The sequence below is a fragment of the Macaca nemestrina genome, chromosome 3 (assembly GCF_043159975.1).
Source record: "Macaca nemestrina isolate mMacNem1 chromosome 3, mMacNem.hap1, whole genome shotgun sequence".
Taxonomy (NCBI): Eukaryota; Metazoa; Chordata; class Mammalia; order Primates; family Cercopithecidae; genus Macaca; species Macaca nemestrina.
Window position 1 is genome coordinate 155474785 of NC_092127.1, and position 21072 is coordinate 155495856.

The following is a 21072-nucleotide window of genomic DNA, read 5'->3' on the forward strand; positions in this document are numbered from 1 at the left end:
TACTGTTACCTTTTTTGTTGTTGTTAAGTATGTGTACACTCTAACAATAACCAATAACATAAACCAGTGACATAGTTGTTTATTGTCATTTTCAAGTATTACCTAACATACATAACTGTATCTGCTATACTTCCATACAACTGGTAGCACAGTAGATATGCTTACACTAACATCACCACAAACACAATACATGGCAATATTACAAGAGCTAAGGCACCTCTAGGAGATATGAATTTTTCAGCTCCATTTTAATTTTCTGGGACCACCATCATATATACACCATTGTTGAACGTCATTCTTCAGCTGTGACTGTAGTGACTTCCAATGATAATGGTTTTATCCCTGCTTCTTCCTAGGTGGCTCAGGATAAAAAATTAAGTCTCTACCAAGTTCTGGCATAATCCCTAATGAAAACAGAATTGTAATTCTGGTCTGTATTTTCTAAACATTACAGATACATTTAGTTTTGAGCATTTCATAGACTATGTTTGCATCCTTCTTATGTATTCATTTGGCAGGGTTTAGAAGGAGCATGGTTTTAAAGAGGACTTATAATCATTTCCTGATTTTGAAGATGTACTTCTGGAGAGTACTCTCACAGTTACAGAGGTGAATCTGATTTTGCTAAGTAATAGCACTTTTGCTTTCTGTCCCTTGCAAAAGTCCCAAAATCCCACAAATCACTAAAGAACTTACTCAAATAACCAAACACCACCTGTTCCCCAAAAACCTATAGAAATAAAAGAAAAAGAGAGAGAGTAAAATAATTCGACTGGTGACACAGATCCAAAGCGTTTTTTCTCAGAAAGATGACTTAAAATATGGTCACAAAAATTTTAGCCAATACCAACTCATCAAGTATGGTCTTGGGGGAGGTTCTTTTAAATTCCATGAGTCCCAGAATCTCAAAGGTAAAATAAGAAGCATAATTTAATATGAAATGTAGCTGTTTGATCATATAAATCTTTATAGTATACAAATACTTTCACATACACTACCTCAAATAATCCTTTCGTAGCCACTTTCTACAAATGAAAAAATCGAGGCCCAAAGAAACTAAGAGAATGTCCACAGATTGGAACCACTATTTGAGGACTTCCTGCCATCACTCCTGATGCTATTATTTATAACTCCTTAATAATGTTTTAACACCCTTGAGCTGCTAAATTGGATCTAGTGTGTGATTAGCACACATTTTTTAAGTTTGAATGCTTTTAGGCAAACCATGTACTTTCCAGCTCAGTTCAGTCTTCCCACTACTACCAATATTATCAATGTGTGTGAGAAATCCTTCTGTGTTTATTTTCCTTGGGTAATAGTAATCACCTACTTGAACACTTGGTGTCTTAGCCATTTGTTTTTTCTTAAGAGCCTGATCAATATTCAATAGCAACAATTTTTTTAAAAGTCCTCAAAAGAGGCCGGGCACAGTGGCTCACGCCTCTAATCCCAGCACTTTGGGAGGCTGAGGCGAGTGGATCACAAGGTTAGGAGAGGGAGACCATCCATGCTAACATGGTGATACCCCGTCTCTACTAAAAATACAAAAAATTAGCTGGGCGTGGCACTGCACTCCAGCCGGGTGATGGAGCAAGACTCTGTCTCAAGAGAAAAAAAAAAAAAAAAATTCCTTAAAAGAGTCTATGTGACTTTGTACTGTGATTTATAACCAGATTTACTAAGAGGTTAATTATGATAACCCAAACTTTCTTTTGCACTCTTCAAAAAGGCTTTTTGCATACTCTATTTAATGGTGAAACTAAAAAGTGAAAATACAGATGGGCTAGGCAGTCTATAAATTAAAAATTATTAGTAATAAAATAATTAACCAGTGTTAAGTTCTACTGATACTGTAATAATGTATTGTTTCAAGGCAAAATAAATGGAATATTTGGTGTATGGATTACACAATACTTCTTTTCCCCTTGGCATAACATAGAAGATCCATTTATAAGAGACCCATTAATAGTCAAAAATGTTTATTTACAAGAGTAGAGTATGTCCTCTTATCCTTGCTCAAGACTCTAAAGACATCTAAGATTATCTGAAACCACTCTTCTGAGATTGTACCAATAGCAAATGTATTCCACAAATTCTATAAATTTTAAAAAAAGAACCATGTGAATGTCCAAATTATGACGGCATCCCAAAGAACATTCATGGGCACATTTCTGACACTGTTACTTATAATATAAAAACGTACACTTCAATGGCTAGGTGTGGTGGCTCACACCTGTAATCCCAGCACTTTAGGAGGCTGAGGTGGGCAGATCACAAGGTCAAGAGATCGAGACCATCCTGGCCAACATGATGAAACTCCATCTCTACTAAAAATACAAAAAGTAGCTGGGCGTGGTGGCACACACCTGTAGTCCCAACTACCTGGGAGGCTGAAGCAGGAGAATCACTTGCACCCAGGAGGCAGAGGCTGAAGTGAGCTGAGATCACGCCACTGCACTCCAGCCTGGCCAAAGAGCAAGACTCCATCTCAAAAAAAAAAAAAGCACACTTCAGTGAACAATATCTGAATGAGCATTGTATTCCAAAGCTTTCCTGCAGAACTATCAGTAAGAGATTCTCTGACTTCTCAGTGGAATTTTAGTTTCTCAATCTTAAATTGAGACCCCAAAACATCCTTCTACTTGTTGCATAAATATAATGGAAAAAATTATTAGCTCACTTAGGCACCCTGAAAACTAGTAGTATGTATTAACAAATGATAATGGTCTAAATTTTTTTTTTATAGCATGAAAAGGTTAAAATCACGACAAAGGAGCCCTTTTGAACCTTGCTTAGATAGCTTACTGTAAACACCAGCTGAAAATAAAATCAACAGTCAAAACCTGTTTCCTTTTCCCCCAATTTTTTTAGTTACAAGTAAAATGAGAGCCACTAGAATTATTTTTCAGAAAACTTACCACCAGGGGGCAGTTCACCTGTAATTTAGGTAAGATTCTAATCTGTCAAAATTTAAGAATCTGAATAATTACCAGTAAGTAGAAAATGAACAAAGAATGATTTTATAAACCTGCTTCAAGGTTATTTGAGAATTTTAATGCAAAGATTTAAAAACATTGATGCTACTGAAAGCATATTACTACTGTATGTAGGTATGTATAAAATTAGAGCTGCCAAAAAAACCATTTCAGAGTAAGTATAAAGAACACAAAAACCCAAATAGAGTTGTACTAAGTCTCCTTACAGATAACTTTGCCACAATATTAAAAGGCAAACAACAACAACAACAAAACTCTCTGGTAGGTTATTAGGATGTTTACTTACTTTGAAAACAAATTTTTTTATTCCCAGCAATATATCCATATAATTAAAAACATAACTAAAAATGCAAAAGAGCACAAATTAAAATATTTTCCTTGAAATGGTTTCAATATTTTTCTTTTGTTTTTTAAAGGAGATGAAGTCTTGCTGTTCTCCAGGCTGGTCTCAAACTCCTGGGCTCAAGCGATTCTCTCACCTCAGCCTCCCAAGTAGTCGGGATCACGGGGATGCAACCACCATGCACAAAGTCCGGATTCAATATTTTTCCAAGAAATGTTTCTTTTGCTTATATTTTGAAATTAAGGACTGTCCTCAGGACAGGAAAATATGAAGTTCATTAAAAAAAAATTAATTCAAAATAAGCCCAATAGCACAAGAGCCCAAAAAGGAAGTTTAGCCATCCAGATAAAGTGTTTTTTGTTTTTTTTTGTTAGTTTTTTTTTTTTAAAGGCCGTTTCTAAACACTTCAAAAGATGAATTACATGCTTTGGATATTACTAAGTTGAACTGCCAAACACAATACTATGAATTCATAGTATCAAGACCTATTATTTTAAAAAAACCTAAGTATATGACTGTATCTTTTATAAATTAATGACCAAAAAAAAGAAAAACCTACTTTATTCTGGATCACTACAAGTTCTATTTCTGTGTCTTGAGAGTCTTGGTTTGTTACTTAAGTGGAATGGTCTATTACTGTTGGAACACTAGGCAATAATGGTTGTAAAGCTCCGAATTTGTAGGATTTAAAAAAATGATACAAACTACTATTTTTTTAAAGTATATAAAATTTTAAAGTAAACCTGTGATTAAATTCACAAACTCACAATCTAATTACTTGATATTTATTAATAATTGTTTTAAGGGCAACTTAATGACGACAATGGTACTAATATTAAATTTACCTTAATTTAGTGGCATAGCCGCAACTTACCCCCACCCCTTCTTTGGTTAATGGGACTCCCTTCCTTTGCAGAACTTAACTACCTCCTATTCTGTTTCTGGTGACACCACCAACCAAAATCCCATATATTCAGGTTTTTAGGGAAAAATAGTTGGATACACTATCTCCACTGGGAGAGAGACAGTAAAAAGTAGAAAGGCAAAATCTCTTTCTAAAACTTCCCCAAGAGGGACATGTTTATCTCTGCATTTTCCTGAGGGCAACAATATAGGGAAAGAAGTCTTCCCTTTACTAAAAAATATTGGAATTTCCCTCCTTTCATAATATATTGCAATAAAATCACGTAAGCCTTTTTCCTATCAGGGCATTACTCTTAATCATTTCTAGTCATCCAACCTAAAAGACCTATGATAATTATCGTTAACTTTTTATATTGATCTTAAAAAGCATCTGAAAGAGATACATAATCAAAATTTTACTAGGTGATTTAAAATAACATGAAATGATTTAAACCAGGAGAAAGGAAAGTGAACACGGATGAGGGTAGGGCACATTTGACCATATTCAAGGATTGTGAGGGCTGGGAGATAAGAATATGGAGGTTCATTACACTAATCTTTGTGCACGTTCAAAATGTGCCATGATAACATAAACTTTTAAAAGACCTTTGTTGACACACCACCTGCTCAGACTGATAATTCTCAAGGATCTCAGTGCACCACTTTTTTGGAGTTTCTCCATTCAACCAGCCTTGAGGAATAAAATATTTTTCCCTTCCCAAAGCTCAGAATTATTTTCTAAACAGCCCCAAATATTTCCATATGCTAAAGAAAAGAGCATTATGAATCAATAATGCATATGTCCCTAAGACCTCACACTATTAAATCTTTAGGAAATCAGTTTTCCTAACACTCTATTTATTGTGTTACTACTTTTCCCCTTATGTAGATAACTCATTTACTAATTAATATTTATTCACCTGTCAGAATTGCCTTTATACAACTGATTTCCATAATGCCTCTTAGATTACAATCTCCAAATAGACAAGGATTTAACTTCCTTCTACTGTGTATTGCTTACTGCCAGTTGTTAAAAAGCCACAGAAAATTCTACGTGTCAATTCTAAACACCTAGAAGGGAAATATATTTCTCTGTTATCCTGCGTTGACTGATGACTTTGGATATACTGCATACTGTGAACCATTATAGGGCTATAACTCATCTCTAGAGTATAAATTTCACCAGATTAAGAAAAAGTACAGAATCAAGCAAACAGCTGAGACATCAACGTAATTTTTTTTTCCTTTTTTTTTTTCCCAGTTACCCTTAGATCACATTTTTCCCTGTTTCACATCAGACCTCAAAATCACGGCATCTCTATTATTTGTGATGGGCTGAGGATAAGAGAAGTGTGTTCGAATTCACCTTATTCTAACAAAAAGGCAATTAAGTTCAAAGGAAAGCTGATTTCTAACTACAAATGTTCTTAGTTCTTTGCAAGATAACATTTTTATATCTGCTTAAATCCAGAGAGATTTTTATTCCACAATTAGATTTTAACATCAATAAAATCTTAGATATAACAATGCAGATGAACAATTTAATTTGCATTGAAATAAATATTAGACATACAAAGCACATACAGCGAAAAAGGGTCACAATAAATTACAAGTAGAGACATTATTTCCCTCAATCACCAAAGAAAGCCCTTGATACTTCCAATTTCACACCATCAAATTTATCATTCTTGCTGATTTAAGCAGAACACAAAACAAATATGGATCCCAGGGCTTACTTTCACAGGTACCAGCATGGATAATTTACTACCGTGATCCAATTTGGAAATCAGTAGGGACCAGTAAATCGCTGCATAAAAGAAAGAGTGAATGAGGTCCTTTTTCCTTAGTGTCAGCAGGCTATGATTATTATGTTTATTAGATTTTCTTGAAAGGACTTCACATTTTCTCAGATATGCAGGAGAACTATATTTCCCCTCTGAGCTCTACATTAGCATTTATGTGCTTTGGTCTTGAATACAGGGGAATGAATTTTTCAATTTATTTTATAAATTTATATAGTCTGGATAGCATTGGCCTGAAGAATGTAACCCTCCAACCTGTACAATATTAGATGTTAAAAATGGATTCAAGAGAAGTTACTAAGAAATGCTGACATACTGTCTATACAAATTTTTAGTTCAATATATGCCATTATATAAAGCACCAAAAGTAATGCATTTATAAATCAAACCATTTTTTATGACCCTGTTTCTAATCTTTGTAACCCTTTTACATTTGTTCCAATATACACACATCATAAATGATACTTGCTCAACACTTCACTGATTTGGTCTCAACTTAAAAAAATACGTATGTAGGCAAAACTTAATGTCAAAAGGAACTGTTCTAACAGTTACAAGAGAAAATAGTAAATGTTTGGAACTAAACTGTCATGAACCAAGAAAAAAAAGGTTAGTTTCAAAGTGCTAAGCATATCAAGTGAGTAGCTTCAGAAGGCTAGATAGAATGAAATGATTCTTAGGCCATTCTTTCTCCTGGAATATGAGCTAACTGTTAGATCTCAGCAAAGATATCCACCTATAATTTTTTCCTATTGTTTTCTAAGAAAGGAATCTGTTTTAGATTTTAAAATACTGTGCTTTCTTTATCTGTTGTGACATCAACTCACATTGCAGGTCAGATTTCCTACATGCACAAGAGGAGAAAGGCTATAGAGTTAATCCATCACACTTGAACATGTTCCTTCTAAAGAACCCATGTGAACATTGCCTTAGAACATAAACATTTCCTAGAATAGTTATTACCAGGAAACCTCCCAAACTCTTAGCAGCTTCTTTCTTCTCCTTCATAGAAGATCCAATCATAACTTTCTACCCTGAATATAAGACTGCTCCTTAAAACAATCTCTGGAAATAACTCCTAGATTTACACAGGTATGCCTTTGGTATACTAAATGTTGAGCTATAATATCATATAGTCTCTGGAATTCTCCTAATCCTAGATAATTCCAGTGAGTTGTTAAGGGAAACTAGTTGTCTCAGCCAGGCTCAGTGGTTCACACCTATAATCCCAGCACGTTGGGAGGCTGAGGCGGGCAGATCACTTGAGGCCAGGAGTTTCAAGATCAACCTGACCAACATGGTGAAATCCTGTCTCTACTACAAATACAAAAATTAGCCAGGCATGGTGGTGCATGCCTGTAGTCTCAGCTGCTAGGGAGGCTGAGGCATGAGAATCACTTGAACCCAGGAGGCAGAGGTTGCAGTGAGCCGAGACTGCACCACTGCACTCTAGCCTGGGCAACAGAGAGAGAATCTGTCTTAAAAAAAAAAAAAAAAAAAAAAAAAAAAGAGAGAGAGAGAGAGAGAAACTAGTTGTCTCTATAAGCCAAGCTTAATTTTCAAATCTAGGTACCATTCCTCATATAATATCTACAAATTTTATATTACTATCAAAAGTCTAAATTTTAAGAGGTTGAACTGGCTATATCTAGTCTACCTACAAAATTATAATGAAAACATTTTAAGTACTATTTTCCTACACATCTGAAAACGAAGGAGAAAGTACAATTTTATATTAGTGTGTTTCGGTGATTTAGGCACTTAGCATGAAAAGAAAAAACTGGATGGACCACGATCTTAATGATGTCACTCCAAATTGTGCCCTATTTTACTGTTTTCCTAGAAAGCACATATTGACAGGGTACTTCTTTTGAATAATTCAGTATTTTAAAAATGTAGGCTAGGTATGGTGCCTCAGGCCTGTAATCCCAGCACTTTGGAAGGCCGAGACGGGCGGATCACGAGGTCAGGAGCTCAAGACCAGCCTGGTCAACGTGGTGAAATCCCGTCTCTACTGAAAATACAAAAATTAGCCAGGCATGGTGGCGGGCACCTGTAATCCCAGCTACCTGGGGGGCTGAAGCAGGAGAATTGCTTGAATCTGGGAGGTGGAGGTTGCAGTGGGCTGAGAGGGCGCCATTGCACTCCAGCCTGGCCAATAAGAGTGAAACTCCATCTCAAAAACAAACAAGCAAGCAAACAAAAAATGCTTAATATTTTTTCAATCTTGAATGATTACATATTTAAAAGAGTGATGGAATTCAGGGACTTAGTTTTATAGCTGACTCAGCACTTTTGGTGGCATTTAACCTTCAAACACACCATGTGAGAATGGGGGGCTACCTGAGGAAAGAGTGCCACCTACTGATTATAAACGTAACTGTCCGTGGCTACTTCTTCCTTGAAGTTTTCATTTCAAAGTGTCAAAATTAGTCTAATTTGTGTGACAGCTTTGAGACTGTCAGATTCTAAGGAGGTTGAGGAAGGAAGAGGTGGTGGTCAGAATAACTATGTTAATCAAAATAAACTCCTAAGCATTAGCATTAGTTAAGGTTCTTCACCTCAATCTCTCAAAATTAATGTTATTTTGAACTAAAACTTTAAAAAAAATCTCTCAGTTCTACTTGTCTTATTACACATATACTCATCTTCTTTTCCAGAAAAAATAATATTCATGTCCTAAACTTAGAAACCTAACCTGAAGTTTTGATCTGGATTTTTAGGAGGAAGGAAGTATTGATAATTTCATCATTCTTAGCTCTATAACAGAATCTATTAATTTTTCATAATTTTTAGTTTAATATTATAGCTGGCCTTGATGTTCTCTGTAAAGGACATTCTTAAATATTCAAGTCTAACTTTCCTTTTTTCTTTTTTTTTGAGACGGAGTCTCGCTTTGTCACCCAGGCTGGAGTGCAGTGGTGAAATCTCACTGCAAGCTCCGCCTCCCAGGTTCACGCCATTCTCCTGCCTCAGCCTCCAAGTAGCTGGGGCTACAGGTACGCACCACCACGCCCGGCTAATTTTTTGTATTTTTTGTAGAGACAGGGTTTCACCGTGTTAGCCAGGATGGTCTTGACCTCCTGACCTCGTGATCCGCCCCCCTCAGCCTCCCAAAGTGCTGGGATTACAGGCGTGAGCCACCACGCCCGGCCGAAGTCTAACTTTCTTTAAAAATTCGCTTGCTTTCTTTCTTCCAGGAGGATCTACCTCTGAATTTTATTCCCAAAAAACAAAAACAAAAACAAAAAAACTAAATACAAATTGCACTTAATAAATTTCTCTTTAGACTGATTACTATTAGAGTTTAAATTAATAAGGTACCAACTATACAAAAGGACAGAGAATCCTTGCTAAAATAAAGTAGATTTTGTATAAGGCTTCCATCTATCCAAAAAGGTTTAATATTTAAGTGCTGGAAGAACAATGGTACTACACCACTTCCTGAAGAATTAGACACTCTGGATGTTAAATGAACTTCTTTTAAACCTGTAATTAACAATAAGTTGAACGATGCAGTAAAGAGTTAATTTCTCTTACTACATTCATTCTATATATTGCTATTTTATTTCCTTAATTTTAATTTGATAGGTATACATGTTAACACTGTAATTTCAAATTCCAAATCAGCTGGTTGTAGATATTTCTATTGCAGAATTTCTAACTATGAGTTCATGCAAACTAAACATCTAGTAATGCTTAAATTGTAAAACTTACTTTTTCATGAGTTTAAGAGTACCTTTTTTGTATATTAAACCTTCCTTTAAGAAACAAATCTGTTTCAACTTGTCAAACATGAGTATATCAGAAATATTGTAATTCTGCTATAATGACACAAAACCTCAATTTAAAGCACAGTGTTGTTTTATATTGCAGTAGTTTTAATGTTAAAATTCTTTTTGTTAAAACCAACATGGATTACTGACCAATTATCTTGACCAACAGTACTTTTCAAAATAAAAAGGAAAAACTCAAAAAAGAGACACACAGATCTTTAAAAGATAATCATTATTTAAAAAAAAAAAAATCATGGATCATGGTATAAACAGAGCACACAAAAGGAAAATAAGAAATGAAAAAAAGTGTTGAAATTCAAATAAGTTTTATACTTCAGTTAGTAGTATTGTTCTGGGGCTAATATCTTACTTTAGATAAACGTTCTACAGTTATGTAAAATGTTAACATGAGAGGAGCTGAGTAAAGGGTATGCAAAAGAACTCTTCTAGGCCAGGCGCGGTGGCTCACACCTGTAATCCCAGCACTTTGGGAGGCCAAGGCAGGCAGATCACGAGGTCAGGAGATCGAGACCATCCTGGCCAACATGGTGAAACCCCATCTCTACTAAAAATACAAAAATTTTGTATTTTTACAATACAGCTGGGACTACAGGCATGGTAGCGTGCACCTGTAGTCCCAGCTACTTGGGAGGCTGAGGCAGGAGAAGCACTTGAACCCGCGAGGCAGAGGCTGCAGTGAGCCAGGATCACGCCACTGCACTCCAGCCTTGGCAACAGAGAGAGACTCTGTCTCAAAAAACAAAAACAAAACAAAAAACCTCTCTTGTACATTTCCGACTCTTCTATAAATCTAAAAGATTTTTTTTAATTATAGGAAAAGCCTTCAGCTGCCAAAATTTCTTGACATAATTCAAGACTTCATTTTTAAAAACATAATTAGAAATCAATGTTATGTTTACTTAACATTATAGTCATTTTATTGCTCTAGAAAATTTAGTTTCTAAAACCATTAGATTACTTATACAGTGACAATAAGACTAGCCACATACACACAAAATCAACTGTATATTATGAGGCTGCTTCTCCAACTTTGTGGACAAATATTACAAAAATACAAAAATAGCTGATTATAGTTAAGCTATCAAGTATAATTTTTCATGTATTTATCCTAAGAATATCCCCTTTTTATAGATTAGGAAGATGAACAAAAATAAAACTAATGTTACTGATAAATTACTAATGAATGTATTTGAGAAATTCAAATTACATGCAGACAAAAACTGGTCACAAAAACCATTACACTACTCTGTACTAAAACTGTACAATGTTTTAAACATTTCCAATCATGCAACGGTAACGAAGATCAGCATGTATTTTATAAAAGAGTTGATGGGAGTTCAATGAACAGGATTTAACACATTTTACAACCCAAATCAAAGTGGCATAATACATCCAATTCCCCTAAATTTATCTATGCATTAAGAGACTGAAATGCACACTATTCCCCCACAACTCCTCCCCCTACTCCATTCCAATCAATTACCTTACTTATAAAACCTTCCATTTAACCTTTTAAGTCAGATTTGATGGGTAAACATGTAATCTACAGTATACGCTCCATTATTATTTCAGAAGAGACACACATATAGTCAGAGGCTAAATCTTCGTTACATTCCTTTCAAAAGGCATCTAAACTGTTTCAATGGTCAATGAAAATTTAAGCCTAAGAAACCAAGAAAACTGGCAGTCAAGATTCTGAACTAGGTAGTTCTACAAACTATAATACGAATAATCTATATGTCCGCATTAGTAAAAGAAGGATTTCCTATTTGAGAACTGTTTCTCAATGGCTCTCTGAAGGGAAAGCTGTGTCACAACTGCTTTCTGCTTTCAATGGCAAGGTGACCCCAAATATTTATCCAGTTGGCTAAGAGGCTTACAGTTGAGCCTTTTAAAAAATACTCAAGGCCACAGAAGTACTTATGGAAATAAAATTTTAGAAGGTCGTAGTTTAAGATACACAGAATTCTTCTTATAATAGTACATTCAAAACACATCTGTCCTAACAAAGCAGCATAAAAGCAATTAAAAAACAATTTGAAATTAAATACACGGAGAAGTGTTAAAATCGTTAACCAAAATTACTGAATGATAGAATACTGTCTCAAAATGTACTGAATTCACATATGTTTATGACCATAATGAACTCATGCCAGATATAAACTCAGGTTACCAATTCGGTTGAAACAAATTTTAGAGCTATTTTTACAAGAGAAATAAATGTAAGAGAAATAAATGTACTTCATGATATAGGCACAACAGCATCTTTTTTAAAAAATTGGTATGTGTATCACTAGATACAGACTTTTTAACCATTAGCAACACAGCGCAGTAAAATTTTCTCAAAACTTTTTAAGCTTGATTTAACATGCCAAGAAAATGATTATTTTTCCACTGAGATGCATTTATGTAAATTATGTAAATTGGATTGAGGTCAGTGTAACACCTGGAATTTACAACCCCTAGCAGAAGTACCAGCTGCTAATAATGCTTATACTATATTTGTAGCTTAACTAGATGTTAAACTACGGAACTGTTGGTGCCAATCTGCTTATAAAGGCAATGCTCTGGAGACAAAGTCTTCTCACAAACAGTGGGCAAGCAGGTTTCATTATTATGTGTTCAACAACAATCCTCAGTTCATTAAATAAGGTCCTGCAAGATAAAATAGTTTTCTTTGAGAAACACAAGGAAAAAGCAATACACAGGCTTACCTCATTTTATTGCACTCCACAGATATTTCATTTTTTACAAATTGAAGGTTTGTTGCAACACCGCATACAGCAAGACTATCAGCGCCACCTTCCAACAGCATGTGCTCACTTCATGTCTCTGCGTCACACTTTGCCAATTCTCCCACTATTTCAAATGTTTTCATTATTACTGTATCTATCATGGTGATCTGTGATCATGCTCTTTGGTGTTACTATTATAACTGTTTTGGGGCACCACAAACTGCACAAATATAAGACAAAGCACTTAATCAAGGCCATTCCTGGTTGGTCTCTTTCCCTCTCCTCAGACCCACCTATTCCCTGAGACACAATATTGAAATGAAGCCAATTAATAACCCTACAATGGTCTGTAAGTGCTCAGGTGAAAAGAGGGCTCCCATGTCTGTCACTCTGGATGAAAACTAGAAATGATTAAGCTTAGTGAAAAAAGCATGGCTAAAGCCAAGACAGGCCAAAAGCTAGACGTCTTGTGCCAAATAGCCAAGCTGTGAATGCAAAGGAAAAGTTCCTGAAGGAAATCAAAAGTGCTATTTCTGTGAACGGATGAATGATAAGAAAGCAAAACAGCCTTATTGCTGATAGTAATGCTATTGCACACTTAACAGACTACAGTAGAGTGCAAACATAACTTTTGTATGCACTGGAAAACCAAAAAATTCATCTGACAGCTTTATTGTGATATTCACTTTATTGTGGTGTTCTGGAACCACTCCCACGATATTTCTGAAGTATGCCTCTAATGCTAAACAAATGCTGATGAAGGAATATATCACAGCCATTAGAATTTGAAGTAAAAGAAAAACTAGAATTCATTGTAGAGAAAACACAAAATACACACAATGAAATTCTCAAACTCAACATCTACATCTTTTATAGGTGGAAACACTCATTTAACAAAGGTATTTAATAAATGGCTAGCTCTAAAACCTCAGATTATATTTTTAAAATTATATATTTTGTCTTTAGAGTCACATTTTCACATTTAACTTACGCAATTTCAACTAGTTTTTTTAAAAGAGAACAAGAAAAAATATATAACATGGGCACTGTTATATACTTATTCACCTACTATTTCCCTAAATGTACATATTTCCCCTCAGAGATTTCCTCTTCTGTAAAATAATTCTGAGTTGTGGTGAAGTTTAAATATGACACAGATGTTCAGTAAATGTAACTTCCCAGTTGGATCATAACACTGAACTATGACTCTTTTATGCCTTCAGACTAAAGCCCAAGTCCTCAACATAACACTCAATACCCTCCACAATCTAGTCTCCATCTAATTTTCTGTCCTATCTCCTGCCACTCCCTGCCCTCGCTCCTATCATGGACTTATGTTACATGTTTGTGCCCAAAACCATGTGGGCTTTGCCTATGCCTTAACTGTGCTCACTGCCTACAAAGTATTATTACATACTGTACACATCACATACATTATACAGGCTAGTATACACAAAATCATGTATACTGTACTGACATTTATAAGTGATATGAAGGATCATCAAAGGTAATTTTAATCATTCACAATTTTCACCTTATGTGTTGACTCATCCTGTATAAAGATGCAACTCCTATTCTACCTTTCTGTGTCCTCTTTTACTTTTATGGTTAGAAAAAAAGCAACAAATTACTTTTCTAAACAAGTATTCAATATGCTTGCACAGAAAGACAGAAATAATAATATTTGGAGTAATGCAAAATTTTCCAAAACCTGACCTTCCTGTATCTCCTGTCTTCATGAGAGCACCATTACAACTCTCTTAGGCTTCCAGGCCAGAAACCCACGGGTCTTTAATTTACTCTTTTCTCTCAAGCCCTAATATCCTACCTCCTAATATCTTTCATATTTGTCCCCTTTTCCTTTTACCACTGGATTAGTTCAGGCTCTAGACTACTCTAACAGTCTCCAAATTGGTATTTTTCTTCTCTTGGTGAGCTTGCAATCCATTTTCTGGAATATTTCTAAATCAGATTTCATCATGGGGGTTCCCAATCTCTCCATGTTACAATCTTCAAAGGCTCTCCTTATCTCAAAATAAAATCCAAACCCTTTCATGATGTAGTGCTTTCTACCATCTACCTTTCTGGACAGAAATATTTATCAATCCTCTATATACTTCCTGAGCTCAAGTATGCTAAGCACTTTTCAGGCACCCATGTGTCAGAACTCAGATTCATTCTTTAAAGAGTTGGCTTATGTCCCCACCTCCTCAGTGAATTCTCATTTGTCTCTGTCTGTTCTCTATACTTTCAGAGCACCTTCATCATCACACTGACTTACATAGCTGTCTAATTTACTCAGCAGTGAATACCTCTGAAAGAAGATATTTTAATTCCACATAAGTTCATCAACATACAATCCCTGTTTTAACCAATCAGTCAAATGAATAAAGCTAGAAGATATGAGGACTAATGAAGTCAATCATTTTCACTAAAGTCACATAGCTATTTCTTTTATTACTGGCTGCATCACTGGCACAGACCAAGTCAGAAAGTTCCTTAACAGCGCGGACAACAGAACTTTGAGCAATGATAAAATTGTTGCATATCTCTGCTGACAGACCAAGTTACAGAGTTCCTTAATAGCACCGACAAGAGAACTTTGAGCAATGATAAAATTTTTGCATATCTGTGCTGACTCACAGTTTCCACCAGCAACATATGGCTTTTGAGTACCCACGTGAACTGTGCTCAAGGGAACTGAGTTTTAAGTTTTATGAATTTTATTTAAATGGTTAAATGTGGTTGCTGTGCTGTATTGGACAGCACAGCTATAGACAATCTGTACTAGATATCCAAAAAGAACTGAAACCACCAACTTGAGAATAAATATCATAGTGAAAATGGTACAAACTGTGAATACAGATGGTCTCAAAACCTTTAATTTAAAAAAGTGTAGAATTGAAAATATAGTTTTATAGCCTGTTTATCAATATTTACAAGTTGAAATCTTTTCCATTACCTTTCCAATAGTTTTGATTAAAATGGGTGCTTGTTGGCCAGGCGCGGTGGCTCAAGCCTGTAATCCCAGCACTTTGGGAGGCCGAGACGGGTGGATCACGAGGTCAGGAGATCGAGACCATCCTGGCTAACACAGTGAAACCCCGTCTCTACTAAAAAATACAAAAAAACTAGCCGGGCGAGGTGGCGGGCGCCTGTAGTCCCAGCTACTTGGGAGGCTGAGGCAGGAGAATGGCCTGAACCCAGGAGGCGGAGCTTGCAGTGAGCTGAGATCCGGCCACTGCACTCCAGCAAGGGGGACAGAGTGAGACTCCGTCTCAAAAAAAAAAAAAAAAAAAAAATGGGTGCTTGTAAGAGAGCTTTGAAGATGTTTACTAGCACATATTTGTGTTATCTTGATTCACCGCTATTCTTTCCTTTTCAGTCCTCTGAAAACTAAATTCTAGATGTACTAATATGATTTAAGGGTATATGGAGAAAATAGGAATGGCGAAGGAGGCACAAAGAAGCACAGAAAAACAAATGTGCTGATTAAAATAACAGATGTCAGGGCAAAAAACTATAACATAATGTCTGAAATGAATATAGGGACCAGAAAGAAAAAAGGCTAAAACTCATGAAATCAAGTAAAAATGAATGTTAATTTGCTACCACAGACTCATTAAGAACGAATGTCTAAAGTAAGTTCTATTTTAGAAAGTATTATAAAAAAGACATTGTCTATTAGCACAAAAACACTCTGCACGGAAAATCAGATCATAGAATAACAAAAATAAACTAGTAAGAATGTAACAGTCGAAGTACTTTTAAAATATTACTTCACTTCACCCCCAGAAGGAGTTATTTCCTATACCAGTGAAGAAATCCAAATTTAAATAACTTGCCTACTCACACAACTAGTTAATGATGGATCAGCATTCAAATTCAAGTTCTTTTTACTGTACTCATGAAAATATAATGTACAGATTGCTGTAATGCACTTATTGGATTTCTGGCTGAATTCTACTCCATTATTTTAAACTTGAAAATAGACTATGTTAATATTAGTATCTGAGTATCATTTTTAAAGCTATTAAAAACATCTATTCATTTTAGTTTTACTCCAATGCTTGAGATCAGAATGTATAATTTAGTGTATATTAATTTAAGCCTCCATTCCTGAAAACTACAGTAATTCCCTAAAATTTCTCTGCTTCCCCATTTTTCTGCTTCAAACTCTTCTGGCACAAGGCTATCAGAAGAATATCTGACCATGTCAAAACCATCATTCCCATTCACCTAAAAGATAAATTCCAAACATCTTACCCTAAAACTCAAGAAGTTTTATAATATGGCTCCAATATACCTTTCTAATCTTAGCTCCAGCAATTCACCATTCGGAATCTCCATTAGAGTCAAAACAGCTCTAAATAAAGTTCCTCAAATATGGCCTGTGCTTCTCGTCTCTCTTGCTCCTACTATTTCCCCACCTAAAATGGTTTTCCCTATTTTCACTATTCAAAAGTTTTATTCCTCCCACAATCTTAATTTTGTGAAACCTTCCTGGGCTCATCTATCTTCTGACCCAATGATATCTCCCTTCTATGGACTGCAGTACTGATATAATAAAGCAAACGTATGGCATTCATTACCTATTGGATAGTGAATACTGTATCCTAATCATTGTTTATGTAATTGACATGTGTTTTCTTCCTTCAACTAGGAAAGTTGAGAATGAAACCTATGTCCTACATATTTTAAAATTTGCTAAGTTTTAGCAGTGCTGTAGAGGTGGCTTAGATAACTGCAGTCTATGTTTCCAAAAAGAAATACAACCACTTCCTCACCAACCCCAGTACATTCTAAGGCCTACAACTTAAAATTACCGAAACACTGCTTGCTTCTAAATTCTAACACATTAGCTAAGTAACTCTTAAGAATTACAAATACTATATATTCATAATACTCTCAACAAATAAAACATGCATAAAATAATCATCAGCTTACCGACAATATGGATTTCTTCGAGACGAATATCGAAGAGTAAGAAATCTATAGTATATAAAAGGTTGGAGCAAACTTCCTTGACCACTGAAATAAAAAAATACAAGGGTGATAAATATACATTATTAATTCATGTGTATGCTCTCAAAACTTAAAGGCAATTCAACTGGAGAATATGTGTATCTTCATTCATCAAATGGTCATAGTGAAATCTATCATGTCTAAATCCAAGTTATCTTTGGATATAAAAGAATGTATATGATTGGTAAAGAGTAAAATGTTAAATTTTTACAGATGTATTCTTGTATGTACCACTTTTGAAATTTTTTAAAATACCAAATAAATCAGAAAATGTTACATAAATACTTCCATAATTACTAATTGATGAAATCAAGTTGTAAATCTTCATAAAATATGCAAATAAAAAGTGACTTATTTTATATATATTAAAAAAAACAAACACTCCCCCGCCAACCACAAAAATTACACTGGCTCATTAGTAAATCTACATAGCCTATACTAATTATTGTTCTTGGTTAAAAAACACAATTACAATACCCCAAGAATTATATATATGTTTATGAAATACCAAGTCTGGAATTCTTCCCTAAGAAAAACTATCTGAATTAAGACATTCACTGAAATAACTACAAACAAAATGTGGCAACAACCTAATGTGAAGCAGAATTAAACAACTTACATTACGGTGAAGCAGAATTAAACAACTTACATTACGGTTATTTAATAGATTTAACATGCAACTACCTAGAATCTTGGTTATGAAAATTACATAGCAACTTTGAAAAAAGCAGAATATAAAACTATACATATTATTACAACTATATTTTTTAAATTGGAAGAAATATATCAAGATGCAAAATGTGTTTTATTAGGTTAATTTTTTAGCCTTTTCTTCTAAATTGTATTACTTTCGTAACAAAAATAATTTACACGATTACAAACTTACTGCTAAACAAATGCAACATCCATTTTCCCCAATAATTTGACAAATTTTAATCTTTTTAAAGTGTAAATGTAAGAGACACAACACAGAAAATAGAAATAGAAAACATTCACTTAAAAAACAAGTTTCCCATCATACAAATTAGCCCTTTCCTCAAACTTATACCACAGTCTCAAATATGTCCTTTCAGAAATGTATATATACAAGTGTATATAATGACTAACACTAAGATAGTGCTCATTTTAAAATTCACTAAATCTGTTTAACAACTCTAGGACAGAGATGGTTTATCATTCCCAAAAAACTGAGACAGAAACATATCTATGTCCTTACACACACATGCCCCACAAATATAAATGGAGAATACCCTACACAACTACGTTTAACTTATTATATCTTGGTGATTATCCCATATCACAATACATAAATTACCTAAATCTTTTTTACAGCTTCAAATATACCATCTAATGCTTGGACTATTATGTAACAAACTCCCTACTAATGAATATTTGGGTGGCTCCAGTCAATTAGAAATAAAGCTACAAAGATATATATATATATATATATATATATATATATATATATATATATTTTTTTTTTTTTTTTTTTTTTTTTTTTTTTTTTTTGAGACGGTGTCTCCCTGTCTCCCAGGCTGAAGTGGAGTGGCAGCATCTCCACTCACTGCAAGCTCCGCCTCCCGGGTTCATGTCATTCTCCTGCCTCAGCCTCCTGAGTAGCTGGGACTACAGGCACCCGCCAGCACGCCCAGCTAATTTTTTGTATTTTAGTAGAGACGGGGTTTCACCATGTTAGCCAGGATGGTCTCAATCTCCTGACCTCGTGATCCACCCACCTCAGCCTCCCAAAGTGCTGGGATTACAGGCGTGAGCCACCGCGCCCGGCCTACAATGATCTTTTTATCTGTCTTTGCACACGTGCACAATGCATATGTAAGATAACTCATAGACTATCCATCAATTTTTAAATACAGAGCTTGAAGCATTACTGGTGCAAATACAACTTGATAAAGCCTCCTAATATTAGACTGTGTGTCTACCACAAAGGGTAGCATATTAGGAATAGCAGTAATGTAAGATTGTTCTTAATTTTACTATTTAGGTTATATTCAAGCTACCTACTTAAGGCATTAACAGCTTTTCCTAATAGGAAGTATAAGCTGATTTTAATTTTTCAAACAAACAAAATGATTTCTCTATTTAAACATTTCTGGTAAAGTCTCATCTTCTTTACAGTAATCTTAAAAATTAAGACAGTAAGTTTGTACAAATAAACGTTTAAATTAAACATTTAAGAAGCACAACTCAACGTACCAACGCAGTCAAAACCTGGTGCTCCTAACAAAAAATTCACTATCGTTCCAAAGTGAAGTCTTTGTCTAAGTTTGCATGGCATCTCAGAATTTCATTAAAATTATCTTAATCTGATTTAACAGGAGCATAAGAAATTATTTTGCTTACTAAACAGAATCTGGAGGTTTCAGAATATAGATATCAATTATACCCATATAAAAAAACTAGTCTCAGTACCTACCCTTTTTTTTTTTTTTTTTGAGAGAGTCTCGGTCTGTCACCAGGCTGGAGTGCAGTAGCATGGTCTCGGCTCACTGCAACCTCCACCTCCAGGGTTCAAGCAATTCTCATGCCTCAGCCTCCCGAGTAGCTGGGACTACAGGCGCGCACCACCATGCCCAGCTAATTTTTGTATTTTTAGTAGAGACGGGGGTTTCACCATATTGGCCAGGATGGTCTCGATCCCCTGACCTCGTGATCTGCCCGCCTTGGCCTCCCAAAGTGCTGGGTTTACAGGCGTGAGCCACCATGCTCGGCCTGGTATCTACCATTTTAACTTCCATCTAGTTACATGAAACAAATCACAGAACCTGGTCTGACCCAAAAGCAGGATTAAGTGACATAAAAACCCCAGAAAAATGAATAAAAAAAGTAAGGGCAAAAAGTTCCTTTTCCTAATTAATAATTAAAGTTTCTAAGTGTAGATCAGGATCACAAAAGAAAGAGGTGAAAAGAAAAACCTATAAATGATAGGAAAAATATTAGAATGTTGATCTTGTCCCTTTTTCTGTTGTTCCAGATTACATTACCCTTTTCTTTTATATGCTTTCAGCTTCTAGGAGAAGAGAAGGCTTTTACTAAATTTTAGGGTCAAGGTTTTAGAGTTAATTTACAAATACAACTGCATCAAATCTAGTTGGAACCACACAACTTAAGCAACACCTGCCAGTCCTGGAGTTCTCAGAAGAAAGCACCACTTAAAAGAATGAAACAGATATACGTTTATAAGGAAATCTATAAAACTCTGTTCTTAGTTTGAAGAGACTGCTATGGAAAGAAGTAATTGTCAAGTACATGAAAACTTCACTAGTTAAGCAAGGTACATTTAAAATTATAAAATATAACTATAAAATCAATAATGACAGTTTGTTACAAACTAACAAGATTATGAAAAACAGGTAACACAGACATTTTAAAGAATAATTTAGCATGGTCCATTAAACACAAAAGGCACCTAGCTTGTACTTAGCAAAATCTTTTCTGGTATCTATGTTAAAG

General features: G+C 34.9%; 1 protein-coding gene across 3 annotated transcripts in view; it reads right to left on the reverse strand.

Moving 5' to 3' along the window:
* Nucleotides 1-63: 63 nt before the first annotated feature.
* The window catches only part of LOC105487711 (transmembrane protein 33), a 32552-nt gene continuing 11543 nt past the window's right edge, over nt 64-21072 (reverse strand). For 2 of the 3 annotated variants that reach the window (XM_011751255.3, XM_011751254.2), the window contains 2 exons: nt 17524-17607; nt 64-12496 (listed from right to left, as the gene is read on the reverse strand). In XM_011751255.3, coding sequence (XP_011749557.1) covers nt 12367-12496; nt 17524-17607 — 214 coding nt within the window. In that variant the 3' untranslated portion in view covers nt 64-12366. The other variant, XM_011751256.2, reaches the window with a different exon arrangement.